Genomic DNA, 18,546 nt, shown 5'->3' with positions numbered 1-18,546 from the left:
TCACAATTCCCCATGTCAATGGGGACAGAGCAGGGTTGGGGGTGCCGAGAGATCTAGTGTCTGGGTCTCTCACGCACAGTTCACAACTCTTCTCACTGTGATGCCCGAGGGGCGGGAGGTTTCCCCAGGGCCCTGCAGAGCAATTCACAAACCCACCTGCTCCTCCGGCCCTTCACATCCACCTGCCGGGAAACAGGGAGAGAAGAGGCACCGAGATGAGATTCCATCAGAACGTTCCACCTGACGCGCTGGGGACTGAGTCACCCTCTGCCCTGCAGAAACCACCCCCCTTGGCGTCCATCCCCTCCCCTCCCACGGGGAGAAGGTCTGAGTGGAGAGGAAGGGGGAGGGGCTGGCGGAGCTGGAATTTCCATCCAGCACGGTGTGGCGGCGTATCGGGTACCCCCTGATCCTGCACCCCATCTACAGCAAGAGCAGACTCCACCGGGCAGTAGAACGGGGGGGTGGGGTTATTGTTTCTCCAGGACACAGCCCAGCACAGACGTGATGTGGTTACAGGAGTCAGGGCCAGGATGCCTCAGACCCCTTGGGTTAGGGGTCCATCACCCGTAAGCCCTCAGCACCCAGCCTAGGCTGTTCCCTTCATGTTTTCCAGCCAGAAACTGCCTCTCCCCTCGAAACCTGGTGCAGGTCTCCACCTCCTTCCCTTTCTCTCCCCCCTGGGAGGCTGAGCCTGGGTGTCTGGGCCAATACACATGTGGGTGTCAGTGGGAATCACACAGCTCAGCGCAGGGGGACCCCGGTCACAGAGCAGACAGCCCCCCACTGCATCCCATCTCTCCCCCCTCCGAGAGCGAGCTGAGCAGGGTCACTCTGCGTGTGACCTGGGGAAGTTCAGGTCCCCTGCCTGGGAAAACTGCAGCGGTGACATTGGTGCTCCCCTTGGCTCGGGTGGGCCATGGTCCTGCCCTGATTGTTGCAGATATTTGGGGGGACCGACACAGGCCCACTCTGTGCAGTCGTACCAGCCCTGCCACTACCCTTGGGCTCTGCCCAGGGTCTCTCTGGCCGGGGCCATGAGCCCAGCGAGCCTTTCCCGGAAAGCCAGGACGTCCTCCAGCCCCGACGCACCATCCAGGGAGGTATCCCCCCCCCCGTAACTCTCTCAGCAAGCCCGGGGGGCCCTCCCCCTTCTGTACCCTGGCTCTGTCAGGGAGAGCCTGGCAGACCCTCGGGGGGCCTCCCCCTGTGCAGACAGCAGGGGAGGCAGGTACTTGTCCCAGTCCTGCGGGTGCCGGAGCATAAAGGCCTCCAGCGTCTGCGCCAGGGTCCCCTGGAACCTCCCCACGGGTGCCGTACGCTGGGGCCAGGTGAGCCTGCCCTCACCTTCCTGGGGGGAAGCCATTCACGGAACAGGAGTCCCCGCTCCCGCAGGAATGTCTCTTGGCCACCTCTCCCCCGGGGCTGAGCTGCACGGAGGCCAGCCTGGTCCCTCAGCCTCTGCAAGGAGGGGTCTGCCTGTACCTCAGCCTGGAATTCAGCTGCTGGGGCAGGGATCGGGACCTGTTCCCCACCTTTGACTAGGTCCAGAGTCCCAGCCTGGCTGGACCCCGTGTCCATTGGGATGGGACCCTGAGCCCCCTGTAGGGGGTCCTCCCCTGGGTCAGGGTCACCAGCCCCTCGCTGGCTCTGGCTATGGGTGGTGACCAGGGTCCTGTGGGGTCCATCTGGCCACTCCTCTAGGTCACCCCCATCAGTACCTCCGTGGGCAAGTGCCAGTGCACCCCTACTTCCTTAGTCCCCCCATTTCAGATGCACCTGGCCTATGGGCACCTTAAACGGGTCCCGTCTATGCCCCTCAGGGTCAGCTGAGTGTTAAGTACCATGTGGTCTGGGTCAGCGTCACCTCCGCCCCGTGTCCCAGTAGCCTGTCACCTTCCTACCATCCACCTCCAGGGGTATGAGGCACTCGCTCCGCAGGGGCCGTCCTGCCCCCACCCGGTACACAGAAAAATCCGCCTCCCGAGGGTCAGACCTCCCAGGGGAGGTGCACTGAGCATCCTTCCCCCCACTCTGAGCTGAGGTTTGCCGGCCAGCCCCTGCCTCTGGGGCAGCCTGCCCTTCCTCCCGCCCCAGCCAGTTAACCCTGGAAAGTCCCCAGTCCTGGGACCTGTCCTTGTGCCTGGGGCATTGAGCCCTCTTGTGGCCTTTTGCCCACAGCGATGGCAAGTTAGGTTCTGTGGGCCCCTTTGGGCCAGCTCTGTCTGGGCCCCGGCTGGTTCTCTGGGGCGCAGATGGCTGGTCCTTGTCTCTTGGGCTCATCTTGTAGGTGACACTCTCTGTCGCTCAGCTGAGATCTAGTCTCTGTGCGATTCCCTCTCTCTCCGGAACTCCCGTTCACACCCGGACCGGCTCTCCGTCAACTCGTTCGTCAGCTTCCCAGCCTCTTGGGGGTCCTCTGGCCTTTGGTCCTTGAGCCAGGGCCTTAGGCTGGGTGGGCACGCTTCATAGAACTGCTCCAGCATCATCAGCTTGAGCAGCTCCTCTGCGGCCTGGGCTCCGACTCCAGACACCCACTTGTGGCAGGACTGCACCAGGCGGGAGGCTAGATCCACACAGGCCAGGCTCCTCTGCGGCCAGGCTCCTTCTGCGCCCCCCGGAACTTCTTCCTGTACATCTCGGGGGTCAGCCCGAACTTGTGCAGCAGGGCCTCCTTGACTCGTTCATAGTCACCCGGCTGCAGCTCCTCCAGCTGGTTGAGCCCCCCTGTGGCTTCCTGGGGGTGAGCTGCTGGAGCCAGTCCGATGGGGGATCTGGTGCAGCTCACAGACCCGCTTGAAGGAGCTGAGGAACCGTCCATGTCCCCAATGATTTACACGAGCTTTCCAAAACTTCTAGCTGCCCCGGGCACCCCGGGGTACGTCTACACTAGCTCGTTAGTTTGAGCTAGGTAGGGTAATGAGGGCAACCGGAGTTGCAAATGAAGCCCGGGATTTAAATATTTCATTTGCATATTCCCAGGCGCTGCCATTTTAAAATGCCCCGCAGTTCAAACTCCCTACATGCGGCATGGGCTAGGTAGTTCAAATTAAAGCTCTTAATTCGAACTACCGTTACTCCTCATTCCACGTGCTTCACACCGACCGGGCCCCTCGGTTCTTCCAGCTGCCTGTTGTGGGGCTTCCCCGGCCCTTTCGGCGGCTTCTTGCTGTCTGGAGCCGCCGCCCGTCTGGAGCGGGGGGGGGGGGGGGAGAGGGGAGGGGAGGTCATGTGTCTCATTGGCTCCGTTCAGTAGCTGAGCCCAGGGGGAGCCAGTGACGTTCCGCGGATGAAGGACGGAGCCTCCCGTTTCCAGTCCTTCTGCACCAAACAGCTGTGAGAGTTTGGAAAAGTTCTGAGCAGCTGCTGTGTGTGTCACTGCCTGTGCGAGGGAGCAGGGGGAGACGGCGCTGGACTTGGGGAGCCCCGACACAGACCCCACATTTGCAGCACAACCCCCCCCCCAGGCCCTGCGGCAGAACGGGCCCGGTCTCAGCACGACCCCCTCTGGGTGCAGATCTCACAGCTCCCAGCGGCCAGGAGCAATTGCCGCGCCGGGGGCCGGCCCAGCCGCACGCTGACGGGACCCCCCTGCAGCTCTGGGACGCTGCTAAATCCAAAGGGGTCTGAGCATCTGGTCCCAGAGCGTTTGCGCTGTCACTGCCCGGCCCGCGGAGAAGGGAGAAACGCGGCGACGCCGGACCCCCGTGGGCTGTGGAACATGCTCACGGCTCAGCCCCCGTTTCCTTTCTCCTCTCCCCCCTCCGCACGGCTCACTGGCCTCCAGGCGGGTGGGAGAGAGACGCCGGCTCCACCCCAAGGCCGCACGCTCCAGCCAGGCCCTGACGAAGCCAACACAGGATCTCACTCGCCCTGCAGTGGGGGAGTCGCACCATGTTGTGTACCTGGGGCTCAGCATCTTCTCTTGTGTCACTGATCTTGTGAATTCCCGGGTCCAGGGTTGCCTGGTTGAGTCGATCTTTGGGGGTAGGAGCCTCTTCACAGACGTGAACGACATGACTCCCCGTCTCCTCCTGCTTCTCAGCCGCTGGCTCGCTGCCGGGTTCTCTCCCTGCCGGTGAATGGACGGTGGGTTATTGGCACCTGCTCCCGGCTGGGAGTCGCTCCTGTCCCCTGCTCCCCGGACCCCTCCCCGGCTGACAGGCAGCAGGAGTGTCTCCGACCAGAGCCCATCACCCGCCCCTCAGCTACACCCCCCACCCCACAGACCCCTCCCCCTGCGAGCCAGCCTGGCCCTGGCGGGGGGTCTCCGGCAGCGCTCTGGTACCCCCACGGGCAGGGAGTGAAATGTGCCAGAAAGGACCTTCCTAAGTTATTATGTGGGGTGCTGACACCCCACCCCCACACTTGGAGGGGGGCTCAGCGCTCCCAGCCCCCTGAGTTCACTGGGTCGTTCCCCAGCAGCCCTGGACGTCCGGTCTCTGCTATCTCAGCCGGGCGCCCAGAGCCAGGGGCACGTCCGAGAATCGGCCCGAGCTGCCCCCAAGGCGGAAGGCGGGGCACTGAGAAGCCCTGAGCTCTGGGGGCAGCCGGGCAGTGTCTGTCTATGGGGAAGGGCAAAGGAACACGCCCCTGGGACCTGGATTTCACACCTAGGCCTGGTCTCAGTCCCTGCCCCCACCCACGTCTGAGCTGCGCCCTGGTGCCGGACCCACAGACTCAGCGCTGCCAGGACAGGACTCCATAAATACCAGTCCCCACGTGCACAGACACCCGGCCCCTTGTGTTACCTGCGGGTCCCTGGGACTCTGTCTCCCCAGCAGCTTCCCTCCCGGGGGAGACACCTCTCCAGACAGGATCACGTGGCTGGGTCTGAGAAGCAGCATCTGCAAACCTGCGCAGAGCGACCACTCTCGTCAGTGTCCCCGTCCTTTACCCAGGGGCACAGCACCTCACTGGGGTGGGGGAAGGGAGAGGAGCAAACACCTAATAGCCACGATACAAATGGCTAATGCGGGACATGGGATTGAGCAGAGATGTGGCCAAATCATGGAAAATTCTACAATTTCTTCCCTCATTTGCTTTCCAGACTCTCAGACCTTCCTGCCGACATTAACCTGCTGCGCTAGCAAAGCAAAGTGACTCCAGATTGCAGAGGGAAAACCGGGATCTAACCCCTCGGGCTGTCCCACGCCGCCGAGCTCTCTGTACGCTGGGGCGTGTGTGGAACAGGGATCTTCCCCCAGAGACCCCCCCGCATCCCAGGGAATTTCACAAACTCACCTTTGCCTCGGGCCCTCTGTGTGCACCTGGAAGGGAAGAGAAACAACAACGCTCAGCTCCCGCCCTGCAGCGAGGTTCCCACGAGACGCGGTGCCGATGGATCTCTGCCCGTCGGACTGTAAAGCCGGGTCTGAGCCCCCCCGGCTCCGCTCACACGAGAATTGTGTCTGAGACGGGTGTTAGGAGGAGTTTGGGAACGTGACGCTCTATGGACCTGGACACGGCCTGGCCAGGCCTGCGGGCGGCTCTGAGCCCAGCCAGCCAGACACCGCTGCCTCCCGCCTGCCTGGGTGTGGGAAGAGCTCTCGGCAGCCTCTGCCCGGGGCGTCCCCTTTTACAACATTTTTTACCTTTAAAAGCGTCGCTACATTGTCAGTGAGTCTCTGCAGCCTCTGATGCTCCTCTTCTCTCACGCTCTGAGAAAGGTACGTCCGGTCTGTTCTCACAATCAGGTGCAGTTTTTTGTAGCTGGACTCAATTCCCTCCAGGTGCTGTCGTATTGTTTCCTTCAGTCACAAAAGTTAAAATGAAAACTCCACCCAGCGATGGCAGGGGAGGGTCAGCGGCAGCCAGCCAGTGAGTGGGGGGTCGGTCGCCTTTCTCTGGCTGGGCAGAGCTGATTCCTAGGCTAAGCACCCTTCTTGCAGGAGACAATAAAGCCTCTTTCTGCAGTGAGACCTGGAAAAACAGAATCCCCCTCCCGGAGCCCTGGGCTGCACGACAGGCCTGCTAGGTCACGTGTAGAGTGAGCACACAGCATGTTTAGGCCAGGACTGTCCCATATTTAAGCTTTGTTCTGGACATCCTGGCTGGCCCCACAGCCGTCTCTCTCCGTAACGGGGCGGTACAATTAAGAAGGGCTAGAGAGCCTGCAGAACAGGAATTCATTTACAGATTTGACACAGTCTCCCTGGGCTTGCACAAAGATATTCACTGGTTGGCGCATTACAAAGCCAATTTCCCCTGCCTTTAAAATTTGCATTTTCACATCAAAATGCACAGGACACAGCCAGCCCAGCCCACTTAATTAGCCTCATTAACACAGGTCCTACCATTGACAGGTAACTGCTTTGGCTGTTCTATATACTTTGGATTGGGTCATTTCCTCTCCAACCCTTCTGATGAAGTGGGAAGAGCTTGTACTGAAAAACAACCACTCCTGTCTGCTTCTTTCTGCCCCCTCTGGGCCCAGCGGCTAGGCAGGAACAGTAGGCGCCTTTCCCATGTTTTACAAGGTGGTATGGCAGGGAAGGGAGTGTATGAACACCTGGAAGGGTTCATGGCCTGTCCGTGCTGTCCAGCAGTGAGTGGCAGGGGGGGTCTTGGCACACCCAAGTGGGTCTCTCACCGCACAGTGAAACGCGGCACCAGCTGAGTGGCTCTAACCATGCTGGGGCTTGGAGAATTAATCCCTTCTCCAGAGCAAGTGGCCAAGGGAAGCATCACCCGAATGGAAGTCAAAAGAGTCTCAGACCAGAGCCCTGCCAGAGTGTCCGACCCACAGTGCAGACCTGCAGGGCTCTCACGGGCGTTACTGGGGTATCCTCACTGCACAGGTGTGACAGAGGGAAATCTCACGGCCCCCCCGGCCATCGCCAGGGAACACAAGGCCAGTGCGACAGAGGGAAATCTCACGGCCCCCCGGCCATCGCCAGGGAACACAAGGCCAGTGCAACAGAGGGAAATCTCACGGCCCCCCGGCCATCGCCAGGGAACACAAGGCCAGTGCGACAGAGGGAAATCTCACGGCCCCCCGGCCATCGCCAGGGGAACACAAGGCCAGTGTGACAGAGGGAAATCTCACACCCCCCCGGCCATCGCCAGGGGACACAAGGCCAGTGCGACAGAGGGAAATCTCACGACCCCCCGGCCATCACCAGGGAACACAAGGCCAGTGTGACAGAGGGAAATCTCACGGCCCCCCGGCCATCGCCAGGGAACACAAGGCCAGTGCGACAGAGGGAAATCTCACAGCCCCCCGGCCATCGCCAGGGGACACAAGGCCAGTGCGACAGAGGGAAATCTCACGGCCCCCCGGCCATCGCCAGGGAACACAAGGCCAGTGCGACAGAGGGAAATCTCACGGCCCCCCGGCCATCGCCAGGGAACACAAGGCCAGTGCGACAGAGGGAAATCTCACGGCCCCCCGGCCATCGCCAGGGAACACAAGGCCAGTGCGACAGAGGGAAATCTCACACCCCCGGCCATCGCCAGGGAACACAAGGCCAGTGCGACAGAGGGAAATCTCACGGCCCCCCGGCCATCGCCAGGGGACACAAGGCCAGTGCGACGGAGGGAAATCTCACGGCTCCCCGGCCATCGCCAGGGGACACAAGGCCAGTGTGACAGAGGGAAATCTCACGGCCCCCCGGCCATCCCCAGGGAACACAAGGCCAGTGCGACAGAGGGAAATCTCACGGCCCCGGCCATCGCCAGGGAACACAAGGGCAGTGTGACAGAGGGAAATCTCACAGCCCCCCGGCCATCGCCAGGGAACACAAGGCCAGTGCGACGGAGGGAAATCTCACGGCCCCCCGGCCATCACCAGGGAACACAAGGCCAGTGCGACAGAGGGAAATCTCACGGCCCCCCGGCCATCTCCAGGGGACACAAGGCCAGTGCGACAGAGGGAAATCTCACGGCCCCCCGGCCAGTGCGACTCTCCAAGGTCAAACTGCAAGTTGGTAGAAGAACCGGGACAGACCCCAAGAATCCTCAGTCAGTCGCACACGCTGAACCCCCAGGACCCGTTTCCTCCCTAGTAACCCCCCCCCCTCCATCCGACACACACACCTTTCTGTGCATGACGGGAATCGCCCTTTGGGTAAAGGAACCAGCTACAAATGCGTTTGAAACGGGGGTCTGTGCTAGTCCGGGCGTTTGGACGGAAGGTGCTCACATCCCTCCCCCACCTCCCTTGGGACATGCAGCCCTTGGAGGGACTTGGAGGGACTTGAATGATCAAAGACAAATAACGGTGCCTACCCTGTGCTCCTGGACAGCCTCCTCCACGGGAACCACCGTGTGGGCGCGGTGAGCCCGGGATTCCCTGCACACCAGGCAGATGGGGGTCTGATCCTCTGTGCAGTAGAGTTGCAAAGGCTGTCGGTGTCTCTCACACAGGTTCCCTCCGCTCGGATCTTCCATTGGTTTCGACTTTACTAACTGCACAATGTTCCTCAGCTCCCGGTTGGGTCGTAAGTTTCCCTGTTTAAGTTTCTCTTTGCACTGAGGACAGGCGACCTCTCTGTCTCCCTGGCAGAGCCGGGCGATACATTCCCGGCAGAAGCTGTGTCCACACTCACTCGTCACAGGGTCCCGGAATAACTCCAGACAGATGGGACAGGTAACTTCTTCTTTAATGCTCTGGAAAAGCCCCGCAGCCGCCATGGTGTTTTCTAGGAGAGACGAACAAGTTCCCTGCCGCCCTCACATCCCTCCTAACATGTCCAGCTGGTGGCAGGAAGGTGCCTCGCCCCTCAGATATCCTGTTAGGCCAAAGGGCCTTCCTGCAATTGAACAGCTCCAGGAAGCCAGAGATGGAACAAATTCCTTTGGCCTCTGAGGAACATAGAAAAGCTTCTCTCTGAATCCATGAGCCCGCCACCCTGCAGGCAATAAGGGAGCCGCTCCGTGGTCCCCTCTGTGAGAGGAAAATGACCCATTTCTGACCCCAGTGCCAGCAAAAGACCCATCTCACCCCCGTGGCACTGACAGGGCCCTGGCTGCCCCCGTCCGGGAGGTAAAAGCCATTTGGAGCCGCGCCCCAGAGAGCCTGCAAGGGCCCCTCCCGACCGGCCAAGGGCTTCGCGTCGCGCTCAGACAGGGCTGCCGAGTTCCTGCAGGAATGTTCTTCTGTGGAGCCCCCCCCATGCCCACGCGGACGGCCCATCCGTGGGAGACAATTACAGAGACAATTTCCCCGTCAAATGCCCCCAGGGCCAGGGGACAGGTGGTTTCTACAGTGATCCCGTGATGTTGTCTCAGGAACCAGCGTCGCCAGCTCAGGGCAGCCCCCTCTGTGTGGGTGTCGTCGTGCTGGTGTGAAGGGGCCGGTCTGGGGCTGGGTGCTCTGGCAAACACGGGAAATCCAAAGCACTGGGGATAAATCCCTTCCAGACCCCTCCTCGGGAGAGGCCACGACACGCCCCTGCCGACCCCTGGGGCCCGCCCAGCCTCCGGCCACAGGCCTGGAGCAGGGTCCCACTCGGCTGGGTGCTGCACAGACTGTCCCAGGGGTCTATCCGAGTCATTCTACATCCTGGCTCGATGAAGCTTTATAGTTTGACCAGCACGGACTGGTGCAGGGAAGGCGAAAGCCGAGTTATAAGAACACCAGAGCGCCCAGATGGGGTCAGACCTAAGGTCCATCCATCCCCATGTCCCATCTGCCCTCAGTGGCCAGTGCCAGGTGCCCCAGAGGGAAGGAACCGAACAGGGAATGACCGGGGCTTGGAGTTGGGAGCCCTGGTCAAGACTTGGAAACTTTTAAAAGACCCCATCCTAGAGGCCCAACTTAAATATATCCCCCAAATTAAAACCACAAGAAGAGACCCAGAAAAGCACCACCATGGCTTAACAAGCATGTGAAAGAAGCAGTGGGAGATTAGGATGCCCGTATCCATACGGTCCGTTTTTTCTGGGACTGTCCCGGATTTAAATACGCTGTCCCGGTACCACACCAAGTAGTGAAATGTCCCAGTAAGCCCTGCTGGACATTTCACTTCTTGCTGGGGACACCGGCACAGCGCAGCAGCCTCCCCATCCCAGCAGGGCACATAGGGCAGCCAGGCCAGCACACGGTCCCTCCCTCTTCCCGCCCCCTCCACCCATGGGACTGCCTTGCTGCGTGGGGTCCTGGTCCAGCGGCACCACCTCCTTCTCCTCCAGGCAGCCTTGGAGCCCCAGCAAGAGCTGCGTGGAGCCCAGCTGTGGCACTGTGGGGTGGGGCGTGCTTGGGCTCAGCAGGTGCCAGGACTGGAGTGGGGGCTGCCTGTGGTCCTACTTATAGTACGACAGTCCGGGTCCCCTCGGGCGACCCTGGCTCCTGTTGGAGTGAAGTGGCAGCCGTGCGAGGTGCGTTCCAGCTGGGGCAGCCTCACTGGGACAGGCCTTGTGCAGCTGCTGCTTGACTCCAGCAGGCGCTGGGCAGCCTGCACGGACGGGACCACAGCACTGAAAATAGCACCATGGGCGGCCTCTGCTCCAATCCCGGCAAGCGGCCCTGCCCTAGGAGCAGCTGGGGTCAGGGCTGGGGGGACTTCTGGGGCTGGACTGCAGACTCCAGTCCCCCCAGTGGAAAGGCAGACGGTGAGGGAAGGGGCAGGGGGAGAGCTAAGGGGCAGTGGGGCTGAGGGGAGGAAGGGGATTGTGCCGAGGGCAGGGCAGGAGAAGAAAGAGGCAGGCACCAAGGGGCAGGGGGAGAACTAAGGGGGTGGTGGGGCTGAGGGGAGGAAGGGGATTGTGCCGAGGGCAGGGCAGGAGAAGAAAGGGGCAGGCACCAAGGGGCAGGGGGAGAACTAAGGGGGTGGTGGGGCTGAGGGGAGGAAGGGGATTGTGCCGAGGGCAGGGCAGGAGAAGAAAGGGGCAGGCACCAAGGGGCAGGGGGAGAACTAAGGGGGCAGTGGGGCTGAGGGGAGGAAGGGGATTGTGCCGAGGGCAGGGCAGGAGAAGAAAGAGGCAGGCACCAAGGGGCAGGGGGAGAACTAAGGGGGCGGTGGGGCTGAGGGGAGGAAGGGGATTGTGCCGAGGGCAGGGCAGGAGAAGAAAGGGGCAGGCACCAAGGGGCAGGGGGAGAACTAAGGGGGCGGTGGGGCTGAGGGGAGGAAGGGGATTGTGCCGAGGGCAGGGCAGGAGAAGAAACAGGCAGGCACCAAGGGGCAGGGGGAGAACTAAGGGGCAGTGGGGCTGAGGGGAGGAAGGGGATTGTGCTAAGGGCAGGGCAGGAGAAGAAAGGGGCAGGCACCAAGGGGCAGGGGGAGAACTAAGGGGTGGTGGGGCTGAGGGGAGGAAGGGGATTGTGCCGAGGGCAGGGCAGGAGAAGAAAGGGGCAGGCACCAAGGGGCAGGGGGAGAACTAAGGGGGCGGTGGGGCTGAGGGGAGGAAGGGGATTGTGCCGAGGGCAGGGCAGGAGAAGAAAGGGGCAGGCACCAAGGGGCAGTGGGAGAACAAAGGGGGCAGTGTGGCTGAGGGAAGGAAGGGGATTGTGCTGAGGGCAGGGCAGGAGAAGAAAGAGGCAGGCACCAAGGGGCAGGGGGAGAACTAAGGGGGCGGTGGGGCTGAGGGGAGGAAGGGGATTGTGCCGAGGGCAGGGCAGGAGAAGAAAGAGGCAGGCACCAAGGGGCAGGGGGAGAACTAAGGGGGCAGTGGGGCTGAGGGGAGGAAGGGGATTGTGCCGAGGGCAGGGCAGGAGAAGAAAGGGGCAGGTACCAAGGGGCAGGGTGCAGGAGACACAAATGCCAGGGGGCCTCGAGGAGACAATGAGGGAAAGGGCAGGAGGGGAAGGGTAGGGGAGGTGTCACTGGGGGTGGGAGAAGAGAGGCAACAGGGCGATGCTGGGGGAGGGGAGGGACAATGGGGCAAGAGGGAGGGGAGGAGTGGGTGCCAGGAGGAGTCAAAAGGAGCGGTGGGCATGAGGAAGGCAGGGGATGGAGCAAGTCATGTGTGAGGGCAGGGTGGGGTGTGAGGAGAACTGGGGCCGAAGGTGGGGGGGCACCAGGGAGAAAGGGGGCAGTGAGGGGTGGGGGAGGCACCAGGGAGAAAGGGGGCAGTGAGGGGTGGGGGGGCACCAGGGAGAAAGGGGGCAGTGAGGGGTGGGGGGGCACCAGGGAGGAGCAGGTGCCAGAGGATTGTGGGGTGAAGCAGAGGGGCCGACACGTGTAGGGGAGGGGCAGCGGGAGAAGTTCTCAGAGGGGTCACATGACACCCTCTACTTCTGGTCATGGGCCATTAATTCCTAGTTCCAGCTAATCGCAGCCTAGTTCCATCTCGTTAGCGGATCTCTTGTCAGTGTCAGTTTTGATCATTGTCGCTTCTTCCGATAAATTTTTCTTTGGAAATTACCCAGCACTGAGCCCTGTCGGCCGGGCGCCCGTCGTTCTGGGAGAGGGGCTCCCCTTTGGCATTAGGAGAAACGTCCTGCCTGTCGGGGGGGGAACACGGGGATGAGTTGCCTGGGGGGGATGTGGAATCGCCGTCTCTGGAGATACTGAAGGGCAGGTTGGACAGACACATGTCAAGACTTGGTCTAGACCAGTGGTTCCTTCATTTTTTTAAGCCCAAGGAACACCAAACAATTTTTTTTAATGTGGAACACCAAGGATTTTTTGATGAGGGAGGAAAAAAAAGGCAAAAGTTCTGGGGGGAGGGGAGGGGGGAAGGTTGCCTGCCCCTTTAAGGGCAGCCATTTGGCACTCTGTTCTCCGCGGCTCACCTCCGACTGCCTCACCGCACACCGGTGTGCCACAGAACAGGGTTTGAGACACGCTGGTCTAGATGGTTCTGGGTCTTGCTGGGAGGGCCGGGGACTGGACTGGATGACTCTCGAGGTCCCTCCCAGGTTTGCTGTTCTGTCATTCTCCCCACCTTGCCTTACGAGCCATGTTCCTGGACGCAGACAGGAGAAAGTGGCTGTTTTACGCGGCCCTGCCTGGCTGCAGATTTGCAGCGGAGGGGATGTTGGGAAGACAGAGAAGTCCCCGGAGCAGTCTGGTGCGCGGTGACTCCCTCACGGGAGAGGTGTCGATTGTGTCTTGCAGAACACCCATGAGAGCAAGGTGGACGATTCTCCCAGACCGCCAGGAGAGCGATGGGGAGGGGAGGGACTTTCTGAATGCCGGGACTAGCCAGGGAGGGGGCTACTGCAAGGTGCCCCAAGTAGACAGGGATATAATGGCCCACGTACATTGATGGCATCTGCATGGTGCCAAATTGGGAAAGGAAGAGCCCCTTCGAGCCATCCCTTATTCCTCGTAGAACGAGGTTCACAAGGCTGGTGAGAGAACACATCCATTCTTTTGAAATGTTCTTTGAAAAAGCAGACACGTGTCATGAGCTTTCGTTGGCACAGCCCAAGAAGTGGGTTTTTCCCACGAATGCTCATGCTCCCACCTACCTGCTTTGTGAGTCTTAAAGGTGCTGCCAGACCTTTTGTTGTTTTTGAAGTTTTTCCAGTTACAGACTAACTCGGTCCCCCCCGGAAGCTCAAGTCTTTTTGACCATCTGAATCTTCCTGACGCCTCTCTCACATTCTCCACTCGCACCACACAATGGACAGAGCATGGTGCACAACGGACGACAAAGTTACTAATAAACACAACTTGGTTTGCAAGGTGGACACTCTCTGCTCATGAGACTCATGAGAAACAGGGTGAAACAGAAGCACACACAACTTCGACGCCAATCCGTACACATCAAATCATTATGCAGCATACTCGTGTCTTACAACCAACACTAAAATACACATTCTGGCTACATCAGCTTGGCAGCTCCTAGTCTGGGCCTTTGCCGCCCCAGTTATGAATGTGCAGAAATTGCGTGAGTCCTGGCACCTCTTCCATTGCAAATTGAGCACGGAGCCTGCCCAGTGACCATGCAGCATTGCTTCAGGGACAGGGCAGCACGTCCTCCCACCCAACGGGGAAACGGGGAGCAGTGTCTGCACCAGCGCCCTGGTGAGCCCAACATAACAGCCCAAGAAAGGAAACACCCAACCAGTGCTTCCAGCGAGCTGTGTCAGAAGCCAGACCCAGCATTTCAGGGCAGACCAGGCCTCGGCCGCGCTGCCGTTCAAGTGGTGAGTGACAGACAGGAAACAGTAGTTACAGTCAGTATTTAATAAACCTACAAATTATCTTCGCAAACGGTAACACAAGAGTTCACACAGCTCCCCTTCCCCCCAACCCGTCTGTGTGAAGAGGAAGATACAACGTGAGCGCTCAGACACCAGCTGTCGACTTGCACCCGGAGCCGTAACCTGGTGTCTATGAATGAGCAGCTGCCGTCCGTGTTTCGGTTCTATACGGCTCTGCGGGGCAGTGAAACGTTCACCTCTGGCACGGGGACAACGAGATACGGGATCCTACAGCCCAGAGGCGGAAGAAAGGGACGAGTCTCCCAGTGAACGTGGCCGTGCGAGAGGAGATCAGAGCCATGGTCTCAGCATTGTAAAATCTCACCTCTCCCCCTTCATAATCCAGATAAACGCCGACCTTCCTGGGGACCTGAGATACGTCATAGGAGTCGAGAGCCCAAATCCCCAAGTCAGGTTTCAGTTGGATCCTTCCCTTCCTCTGCACAGAGTCTCTGGCGACCCCAATTGCCCAGCTTCCTCTTGGTCCCACCTCCACCTCCCAGTAACGTCTCCCCGAGGTGAACCCCTCTGACCCGAGCACACAAACACAAGTGTCAAATCTCTCAGGGTTGTCGGGCAGATCCTGCCATGGGTCTCCACGTTCCGCACTTTTCCGATCCTCAGACAGGACGAGCCGGGGATGGGCCGTGGCTGGGTCCAGAGTCACCTCCACTGGGAGAGAGAGAGAGAGAGAGAGAGAGTCAGGGTATGTCTACACTACAAAGTTAGTTCGAACTAACGGACGTTAGTTCGAACTAACTTTCCTATGCGCTACACTAGCGCTCCGCTAGTTCGAATTTGAATCGAACTAGCGGAGCGCTTAGTTCGAACTAGGAAAACCTCATTTTACGAGGACTAACGCCTAGTTCGAACTAGCTAGTTCGAACTAAGGGCTGTGTAGCCCTTTAGTTCGAACTAGTGAGAGGCTAGCCCTCCCCAGGTTTCCCTGGTGGCCACTCTGGCCAACACCAGGGAAACTCTATGCCCCCCTCCCAGCCCCGGACCCCTTAAAGGGGCACGGGCTGGCTACGGTGCCCGTGCCAGGTGCAAGCCTGCCAGCACCCAGCCAGCAGACCCTGCACCTGGCACGGCACAGAGCCACCCACCCGATGCCCCCCAGCCCACCCCCTCTTGCCGGGACCAGGCTGGCGGCTCCCGGGAGTTTGCCCTGGACCGCAAGAGGCGGGCACCTTCCTGGGCTAGTGCGGACATCGTGGACCTCGTCCACGATCTCCGCACTAGGCACAGGAAAGTGGCCGGCTAGGGCAGGAGAGCTGCCAGCCTGGCCACCCAGGAGCAGGTGTGCATGAAAATCAGGGGGGTCCACTGAGACCCCCGACACTGAGCCCTGAGCTTACAATGGCCGTCCTGGGTCAGACCAAAGGTCCATCTAGCCCAGTAGCCTGTCTGCCGACAGCGGCCAACCCTAGGGACCCTGGAGGGGATGGACCGAAGACAATGACCAAGCCATTTGTCTCGTGCCATCCCTCTCCAGCCTTCCACAAACTTTGGGCAGGGACACCACTCCTACCCTCTGGCTAATAGCACTCCATGGACCCAACCTCCATCACTTTATCTCACTTCCCTTTAAACTCTGTTCTAGTTCTAGCCTTCACAGCCTCCTGCAGCAAGGAGTTCCACAGGTTAACTATTTGCTTTGGCAAGAAGAACAACTTTCTCTTACTAGTTTCAAGCCTGCTACCCATTCCTTTCCTTTGGTGTCCTCTAGTCGTTCTTTATGGGAACTCAGGAAGAACTTTTCTGAATGCACCCTCTCCACCCAACCCCTGCTTTTAGAGACCTCTATCCTGTCCCCCTCCGTCTCCTCTTTTCTAAGTTGAACAGTCCCAGTCTCTGTAGCCTCTCTTCATCTGGGACCTGTTCCCAACCCCTGATCATGTTAGTTGCCCTCCCCTCTTCCAGCCTTTCTCTTCCCCTCTCCCACCTCCTTTTCCCAGTCTCCCCCAGTTTTTTTTCAATAAAGACAGAGTCAATGTTGGAAGAAACGTTATCTTTATTTTGTACATCAATAAGAAGGGGGGCTAAGGAAGGGTAAGTGGAAGGAGGTGAGGGAGGAATGGGGCACGAGCCCCCGATGGGGAGGACTGGGCTGGCTCTGCGGGCTTCTGGGGCTGGAAGCTCTCCTGCAGCCCCCCAATTACTCCCTCTCCCCAGATGGCAGCCTGCGGCAAGTGCAGCCGGGCTGATGGCCGAGTGGTGTGATGTGCCCAGTGTGGGCACTCAGGGCACTCCAAGCCAGGACTGCTTTGCAAGCGGGGCACCCCTTAGAACTGTGTGTCCGGGGTGGGGGTCGGGACCCTTTAAGCGCAGCCCTCGGCTAGCCTGAGACAGCATCTCCACACTCTAAGTCCTCCTCTGATGCCCTGCCGGCACTGCTTCCGGCCAGCCTTAAGCCCTGTTCAGAGTCCACTCAATGTGGACTTGCTAGTTCGAACTAGCAAAACGCTAATTCGAACTAGTTTTTAGTTCTAGATGCGTTAGTTCGAACTAGCTTAGTTCGAATTAACTAATTCGAACTAAGTTAGTTCGAACTAGCGCTGTAGTGTAGACGTACCCTCAGTTTTACAGTCAGGGTGACCAGCTGGCCGGATGCTGCCGGGACCGTGCTGGTATTTGGGCTTTGTCTTGTACAGGTGCCTATTGTCCCGTCCCCCCCCGCTCTGGTTGCTGGCTGGTCCCCCTGTCTCCACCCCCAGGATCTGAGCCCCTGGGGATCCCCGAGACACCCCCCTTCCACCTGTGGGGCCAGGTGACGGACAGGCTGCCCGCCGGACAGACAGGGGCTCTCCCCGGCTGCCTCCCACACCCAGGGGCAGCCACTGAGTTTCGGGGCTGCGTAAAGGCCCCCCTGGAGCAGTGGGGAGCCCGAGCGACTCGTCCTTGTGACTAGCGGGGGAGGGGCAGGTGGCTCTAAGGGAAACCGTGATGGTCAGGAGGAGGCTGGCCAACGTTCGGTAAGTAAAGGGTTAAATCAGGTAGGTAGGGGGTGTCGGCAGGGAGTCAGGACAGCCAATGAGAGAGGGTGTTGAATGGGAATGGGGAGGGATACCTGCCTGCTGTTTCCTGTGTGTGAGTTTTAAGTCAGGAGCTGGGGGAAGGAAGATGAATGGAACCAGGCAGAACTGCCGGGCCTGCAAACAATGCAGGGCTTGGAAAAGGACCGAACCTTGAAGCTCGGGTAAGCGAGTAGATAGGAAATGGCTGTTTAGACACAATGAGGTTATTTTCTTTGTTTTGTTGTTTGATTAAACTTCTCTGTGCTAAGTCCATGTGCCCCACCCCTCCATACACTGTATCTAAGTTGTACCCAGAGATACTGTTCTTCTCTATGGTTTCATGTGTTCTTTTCTCAGTTGCTCTCTAACACCAAGCAGCCATGTCTGCTCTATCAAGTGTATCTTTTTGTTTGGTTAATAAAATCACTTTTTTTAAGGCGACGATTTGATTCCTGTGTCCTGGAAGGTAAGAGGACGTCTGTGGGTGCATGCCTCAGACTGAGAGGTCAGCTGTCAGAGACTGCAATTTTTTTTTACATTTCCCACCCTCCCCCAAGCTCTCTTGTGTTAAGAGCTGGGGAACCCCTCTGGAAGAAGTTCCAAGTGCTTCCTCCTGGGTTTAAGAAGAAAAGGGTTTTTCTCACTCAGGTGGTGGCAGCCTGTCTCCCAAGGCCTGAAAACCTGTCCCCCTGGGGAGCTGTGAAGCAGAAGCCGATAGAGGCAAGGTATCTGTAATGTCTCTGGCAGCCCCGCACCTTCTGCACTCAGCGCCAGAGTGGGAACAGCCTTGAGACGGTGGCAGGGCTGGTCGGATCATTTTGAACCAGGGACACAGACGTCAGGTTTTTATTAAAAGGACCCAGGTTTTTTTCTTATTCTCTTTAGCTGTTGGCAGTTTTATTTTCTTTTGCTGCCTGAAAAGGGGGAGGGGCACGTGGACTTAGCGCAGGGAAATTTAACCAAACAACAAAACAAAGAAAATAATCTGATCGTGATTATATGTTCGTTTTTCCTATGTGATGGGGCAGCGGCACCCCACACTTTGGAGCGTGGTGGCGTGTGCTCTGGGGAGACAGCCTGCCACCACGGTGTGTCTGCTGTGCCTGGGCCCAACCCTGCAGGCACAAGGACCCAGGGGAGAGCCGGGCGCCATGCTCGACGACGCAAAGCGCCCAGCACCGGACATCACCAGGGAAGCTGGCTTCCGGCAATAAAAGGGAGGAGAGTCAGACAAGCGAGGAGGTGGGACGACCCTCCAGGGAGGTAGGGCTAGTGGTGCGCTCCGGTGCACAGAAAGCACTGCAGCTGGGGCTTTCAATGGCCATGGGACAAAAGGGGAGGGTTTGGGGCTACCCACTCGATCCCTGGGCAGCCATATGTGGCCAGCCACCCGGACAGCTGGGGAAAGGCGTTCCGGCCTGGCAGGTCCTAAGG

At 59.4% G+C, this 18,546-nt stretch overlaps 1 protein-coding gene across 4 annotated transcripts in view; it reads right to left on the bottom strand.

Annotated features, from left to right (window-relative positions):
• Positions 1-18,546, bottom strand: part of LOC102452364 (E3 ubiquitin-protein ligase TRIM39-like) — a 63,946-nt gene that overhangs the window by 11,993 nt on the left and 33,407 nt on the right. Inside the window, exons 1-6 of one of the 4 annotated variants that reach the window (XM_075913594.2) lie at positions 8,230-8,795; positions 5,595-5,750; positions 5,245-5,270; positions 4,752-4,855; positions 3,906-4,072; positions 157-182 (exon numbers count right to left, since the gene is read on the bottom strand). In XM_075913594.2, coding sequence (XP_075769709.2) covers positions 157-182; positions 3,906-4,072; positions 4,752-4,855; positions 5,245-5,270; positions 5,595-5,750; positions 8,230-8,634 — 884 coding nt within the window. In that variant the 5' untranslated portion in view covers positions 8,635-8,795. Of the gene's footprint in view, positions 1-156; positions 183-3,905; positions 4,073-4,751; positions 4,856-5,244; positions 5,271-5,594; positions 5,751-8,229; positions 8,796-14,063; positions 14,768-18,546 lie in introns of those variants that run through there. The other 3 variants (XM_089771315.1, XM_089771316.1, XM_089771317.1) reach the window with 3 other exon arrangements.

This window comes from Pelodiscus sinensis, chromosome 19, assembly GCF_052426305.1.
Source record: "Pelodiscus sinensis isolate ZL-2025 chromosome 19, ASM5242630v1, whole genome shotgun sequence".
In the NCBI taxonomy this organism is placed as follows: domain Eukaryota; kingdom Metazoa; phylum Chordata; order Testudines; family Trionychidae; genus Pelodiscus; species Pelodiscus sinensis.
The sequence above is the reverse complement of the archived record's forward strand: the minus strand, read 5'-3'. Positions and strand labels throughout refer to the sequence as shown.